A 6,313-nucleotide genomic window follows, 5' to 3' on the forward strand; every position below is an offset into this window, starting at 1 on the left:
TGCGCGTTAAATATCGCATGCGATTTATCGTGCAGCCCTAATTTATTTGAAATGAAAATAGTTTGTAAAATTATATTACTGTCACTTTTCATTAATTTAATGCATACTTGCTGAATAAAAGTATTAATATCTTAATATAAAAGATATTTAAAGGAAAAAAATAAAAGGAAAATCTTTCTGATCTTTAATTTTACAAACATTTCAACAGTAGTGCATGTATATGCATATAACAGACATATAATGTGTAATTAGAAGGTGCTGTATGTTAATTCATTTTTTTTAATTAAAATTGATAGATATATCGATCAGGTGGTAATCTGGAAATATATTTGGGCATCAGGTGATATCCTTGGCCATTTGGCCATCTTTCTTATCTTTCTACTAGTCTGTGACAGACATATCATTGTATATTGAACTATTTCTGTTCTATGTTCTTTGAGTCAGTCAACATTTTCTAAAATAAGTGTTCATTTCATTTAAACAATCTGATTTGCTGTCTTTAAATTTTATTTTGTATGTCAGCCACTGGATCAGTAGATATTTGAAGCATTAGTCCACATTGATCAACCAGTAGTTAAAATACTTTCTCCAAATACCAGCTTAATGTGCATAGACAACTGTATGTATGTCACATGGGTTAAATTTTCCAAAGAGTCTAAACAACATTGCTTTTTGTTTTTGCAGTCAATATTAACCAACTAGTGGTGTTCATTTAGGGTGAGACTGTCTGTATGTCCAAACAGTGCTAGATAAGGGAAATGTTTTGTAAACCTGTTTGATGTCTCTTAGCTTTAATGAGTTGCTGGAGCAGATCCATCTTTATTGTGAGTCAGATATATATAACAAGTATAATCATGTTATTGCACAATTTTTGCGCTTATGGACTCACAACTCTTATGCTTTCCATTTCCAGGCTCGTAATGTCAACACTGGAGAACTGGCTGCTATCAAAGTCATCAAACTAGAGCCAGGTGAGCCATCCTAATGCTGCTGCACACACTGTGCTGCTTAACTACCTCTAGATAGTGCCCTATCACTGTCAATCTATACTTGAATAGTTAAATATTACAGCTGTGGTGTGTTCATGCATTGTAATGGTCTGACTGTGCGTGCATTTTAAATACAGACAGCATGCTCACACACCTTTTAGTGCAGAATCACAGTTTACACGTTTGGGTCTGTTTGCACTTGACATATTTCTTTATGAAATGTTTATTTTTATTTTTGCAGGAGAGGACTTTGACGTGGTGCAGCAGGAGATTATTATGATGAAAGATTGTAAACACTCAAACATTGTTGCATATTTTGGCAGTTACCTCAGGTACATTTACACACATGCAGTCAAACACCGGCTCTGGCTTTATTTAATAGGTTTTATACATTTTATAATGTAGTACAAGCTTTTGGTTGTACATTTCAGCTGTTTTTTTTAACACCACATCACCGTTCAAAAATTTGGAATCACAGCAAAGATTTTATAATCTTACAAAAGATTTCTATTTAAACAAAAATGCTGTGCTTTTGATCTTTATATTCATCAAAGAATCCTGAAAATGGATTTCCACTGAAGTATTAGGCAATAACTGTTTTCAACATTGATAATAATAAAAAAAAAATGTTACTTGAGCATTAAATATTAGAATGATTTCTGAAGCATCATGTGACTCTGAGGACTAGAGTAATGGCTGCTGAAAATTCAGCTTTGCCTTCACAGAAATAAATTACATTTTAAAATATAAAATGGAAAAGTAGAAAACAGTAATTTTAAATTGCAATAATAGTTCACACGATTACTGTTTTGCTGTATTTTCAATCAAATAAATGCAGCCTTGACAAACATAAGAAATTTCTTTCAAAAAATATTTAAATATCTTACTGACCCCAAACTTTTGAATATATGATTTCTCTCTTTTCAGCTTTGTTGATATTTTTTGCTACCTGTTGAAGTACACGCCACAACCCAATTTATACAAGCACCGCTTAAGCTGTTGTGGCCAGAATTGGTCTGACAAGACTTGATAATTGATGTCTTAATATCCCTGTTTCAGGAGAGATAAATTATGGATCAGCATGGAATACTGTGGTGGAGGCTCACTCCAGGATATTTACCATGGTAACTATTGTCACCAAAAACAGGAGTTTATAATGCATTTATCATGTTGAGCTGTTCAGCAGTATCTCTCATATACTTGTAAATCTATCTCTAACAGTTACTGGGCCGTTGTCAGAATCCCAAATTGCGTATGTATGTCGGGAGACCCTGCAGGTATATACATACACATTTACTAATGTTACATACACATTTACTAATGTTACTAATAATTTAAAAATACTGATATGTGACAGTTTAAATAGATTCAAGTGGTAATATGGGTTTTGGTGTTCATTTCAGGGTGTTTACTATCTCCATAACAAAGGCAAGATCCACCGAGATATAAAGGTACAGACTGGACGTCAAAACACAATTAAATCTCACTTGAAGGAGGCCATTCCACACAGTGTTGACATAATTAGCACTCATGTCCCACTTGACAGATATTATGCAAAAGTCTGACATAGATTAAGTGTTTTATTTTTCTTTTGGAAAATGCTATTCTTGAGACCAGGATTGTTTCAAAGACGTTGTAATTTGTTGTTATCTTTCACAGTTGCTCACTGTGGCTCTTCTCTTGCTTTATAGGGTGCAAATATACTGTTGACGGACAATGGCTACGTTAAGCTAGGTATGAAAACACTTTGTGTGAACACCTTGGGAGCTTGCATTTAATAAGAATTCCACTCTCACACCTGCTGTTTGTCTCTTTCCAGCTGATTTTGGTGTTTCAGCTCAGATATCAGCCACTTTAGCAAAAAGAAAGTCCTTCATTGGAACTCCATATTGGTATGTCAGTCCTCCTTTGTCTCTTGTGTGGAAGGATTGTTTTAATAGTTTGATTCTAGTCATTGGGCTGTCTTTCTCTGCAGGATGGCACCTGAGGTGGCAGCAGTTGAACGGAAAGGTGGATACAATCAGCTGTGTGATATTTGGGCCGTGGGCATCACAGCTATTGAGCTGGCAGAGTTAGAGCCGCCAATGTTCGACTTGCACCCCATGAGGTGTGTGTCCTGTGCCTTGTACTGACTTAAAGGGTTAGTTCACCCAAAAATGAAAATTAGCCCACAAATTACTCACCCTCAAGTCATCCTAGGTGTATATGACTTTCTTCTTTCAGACGAATCCAGTCGGAGTTAAATTAAAAATTGTCTTTGATCTTTCAAGCTGTTTAATGCCACTCAGCGGGTGTTGCATGCATCAGTCCAAAAGAAGTTAAATAAAAAGCGCCCATCCATAAAAAAAAGTGTCTCACACAGCTCCGGGGGGTGAACAAAGGCCTCCTGTAGCGAATCCTCGTTTTGTACTTCTAATAAGTGACCGTTGTTTTGTTTTGATCTCTCCGCTGCACTTCCGCGTTTGTCACTTCTGAGCAATGCATGCACAACGCTGAATTCATACGTCATCCGCCCGGAGCTGCTTCCGTTTACAACAGTGAGCGCAAAGCTAGATTAAAGTGATTATTACGTTTTGAATATGGATATTTTTCTTACAAAAACACATAGATTCGCTACAGAAAGCCTTTGTTCACCCCCCGGAGCCGTGTGAGACATTTTTTTTATAGATGGCCGCTTGTGGGCTAATTTTCATTTTTGGGTGAACTAACCCTTTAATGTCACTGTGCTGCATCATGAGTAGTTTGTTGCTGCACATGTAAATGAATTAATTTTGTAAATAATACATGTCACACAGGACACCTTCAGTATGTTTACACTGTAGCTTTCTCCTGCTTTTCAAAAAAATGATTTTGTCCATTCTGCTGTGTTTCCCCTTCTTAGAGCACTTTTCTTAATGACCAAGAGCAGTTTCCAACCACCTAAGCTGAAAGACAAAGTAAAGTGGTACGTATTTGTAAATGTATACAATTTAAAGTGCAGTTTATTCAAAAGTGTTTTTAAAGAGGTCTCTTACATATACCAAGGGTGCATTTATTTATTCAAACATACAGTAAAAACAGTAATATTGTGCAATGTTATTCAAATTTAAAATTATAATATATTTTAAAATACAATTTATTCCTCTGATGGCAAAGCTGAAGTTTCAGCAGCCATTACTCCAGTCTTTAGTGTCACATGATCCTTCAGAAATTCTAATATGCTGATTTGGTGTTCAAGAAACATTTCTTATCATTATTAATGCTGAAAACAGTTGCTGTAAGTGATGCATTTTTTCAGGATTATTTTGTGAATAGAAAGTGCAACATCATTTGAAATAGAAATCTTTTTTTAACATTATAAATGTCTTTGTCACTGATCAATGTAATGCCTCCTTGCTGAATAAAAGTATTAATTTCTTTAAAAAAAAACTACTGACCCTAAACTTTTAAATGGTTGTGTATATTAAAGGAGTGGTATGGGTTCAATGCAGCTTAAGCTCTATTGATAGAATCTGTGAAAAATGTCAGTTACCACAAAATATAAATAAATAAAATAAAAATATAAAATATAAATAAAACTCATAACAGGAAGGGCATTCACCTACAAAAGTATTCCCACTTAAAAATGATGATTTATAGCTTAAAATATAAATAGGTTTTTACTAATTCACATAATTGATCACATTTCAAAACCTCCCAATTTCAATTGTAAGGCTTGTAATTATAACTGCAAATTTAGTTTTTATTTTAAGTTTTAGTTACTTTTTTTTTTTTTGTGGTAAAGAATATTTCCAAGAATATCACTTTATGATTGAAAAACACACTCATTTGTTTTGGCTAATGAAGGACAAATAATTTCCACCACTTTGTGAAAATGGCTTTGACCAAAAATCCCAAGAAGAGACCAACGGCTGACAGATTACTGCAGGTAAGATCCACCCTCCCTTTAGAGAACATTTATGATTGGCTCCAGTTATCCACCATCAATCAGTAATTTTTCATTGCATCACTTCTCTCTTTTTGCAGCACCCATTCGTTACCCAACCGCTTAGCCGGACTCTTGCCATTGAGCTACTGGACAAAGCCAACAACCCTGACCACAGCACACACAGTGATGCAGAGGAGGATGACATTGACCCAGAGGTGATGTTATATATCTGACTCTTTCTTTACCTTTTAACCAGTGGGAAAACCATGTTAGGGCTTTACACTGAAGCACTGATCTCTAATTGGTTGTTTCTTTAGATGTAGATCCTAAGAGAGGGCAGACAGTTGGCTCTGCCAGCTGCCAGGTACAAGTGTGTCCGGTTACCCATGCTGCAGTGTGCATATGCGATTGTGTGTGTATGTGAATGCATGAGAGTTTATTGGTTTTAACACATAACGGCAGTGGCCTGCAGTGTTGTCTTGAGGAAAGATTAGGGACTTGTAAGAGATATTCAGAAAATGTATGTATGTACTGTATGTTACTAAGCCGTTTTAGCTTTCAAGTTTAAAAACTTTACTTGTGGTCTCTGTGTTTGCAGTCTCCCGTGTCTGTTCCGCATCGAATCCGCTCAACTAGCAGGAGCTCACGAGATGGAAAGACTCTGTCTGAGATTAACTGTAAGTCATGTCTCAATTAGTCTTTGACTCACTGAACCGAAATAAGCACAAGAATTCTCAGCCTACTTAAAAGCACAGAGAGAAATCTGAAGTCTGTGTGTGTCCCTCTCCTAGTTGATAAGGTGAAGTTCGACCCGCCTCTGAGAAAAGAAACCGAACCGCATCATGAGATGGTTTGTGACATTATGCCATTGATTTATTGTGGTTTAGTGTGTTTGTTTGGATGACTTGTCTGACTGCCTTTTTGATTCATGTAGGATCTACCATTAGAGCCCCAAAGCATTCTGGGAAATAACAAGTGAGTGTGTGTGTTATGCTTTACTTGTAAGTTTATCAAACTAAGGAATGAATGAATAAGGAAAAGTCTTGACCTCATTAATCAACTAGTTAGCTGATATACGAATAGGTCATTAGTTATCTCTCTGAATCCATTCCTAGTTTAAAATAACAAATTCTACTGATGCTCCTCGTCACCTGTACCATTTCCGTGCTCGTTTGACTCCTAGCGCCTGGTGCTGAGGCGAGGTGGAGTACGCGTTTGAAAAGTCTCCTGTTTGATGTGGTCGTAAAGATATTCTGCGTCTAAATAAACTCAATTCTTGTCAAGAAAAAAAAGAGGCAGCAGTTATGAGTGGGGTGGCCATCCCTAGCTCCGGCCCTGCGTTAACTGTGTTAAATATTTTTACCGCCGTTAAACTGGAAAAATGAATCACCCGCGTTAACGTGTGTGTGTGTATATA

At 36.2% G+C, this 6,313-nt stretch overlaps 1 protein-coding gene across 3 annotated transcripts in view; it reads left to right on the forward strand.

The window, feature by feature from the left end:
- The window catches only part of map4k3b (mitogen-activated protein kinase kinase kinase kinase 3b), a 19,577-nt gene that overhangs the window by 2,472 nt on the left and 10,792 nt on the right, over positions 1–6,313 (forward strand). For all 3 annotated transcript variants that reach the window (XM_016463650.1, XM_016463652.1, XM_016463651.1), the window contains exons 2-15: positions 914–971; positions 1,231–1,321; positions 2,049–2,113; positions 2,211–2,266; positions 2,393–2,440; positions 2,681–2,723; positions 2,809–2,881; positions 2,965–3,096; positions 3,871–3,933; positions 4,815–4,896; positions 4,995–5,111; positions 5,495–5,573; positions 5,688–5,746; positions 5,831–5,871. In XM_016463650.1, the coding sequence (XP_016319136.1) occupies positions 914–971; positions 1,231–1,321; positions 2,049–2,113; positions 2,211–2,266; positions 2,393–2,440; positions 2,681–2,723; positions 2,809–2,881; positions 2,965–3,096; positions 3,871–3,933; positions 4,815–4,896; positions 4,995–5,111; positions 5,495–5,573; positions 5,688–5,746; positions 5,831–5,871 (1,007 nt within the window). The remainder of the gene's footprint in view (positions 1–913; positions 972–1,230; positions 1,322–2,048; positions 2,114–2,210; positions 2,267–2,392; positions 2,441–2,680; positions 2,724–2,808; positions 2,882–2,964; positions 3,097–3,870; positions 3,934–4,814; positions 4,897–4,994; positions 5,112–5,494; positions 5,574–5,687; positions 5,747–5,830; positions 5,872–6,313) is intronic.

Source organism: Sinocyclocheilus anshuiensis, unplaced genomic scaffold (assembly GCF_001515605.1).
Source record: "Sinocyclocheilus anshuiensis isolate Anshui unplaced genomic scaffold, SAMN03320099.WGS_v1.1 scaffold784, whole genome shotgun sequence".
NCBI lineage: Eukaryota > Metazoa > Chordata > Actinopteri > Cypriniformes > Cyprinidae > Sinocyclocheilus > Sinocyclocheilus anshuiensis.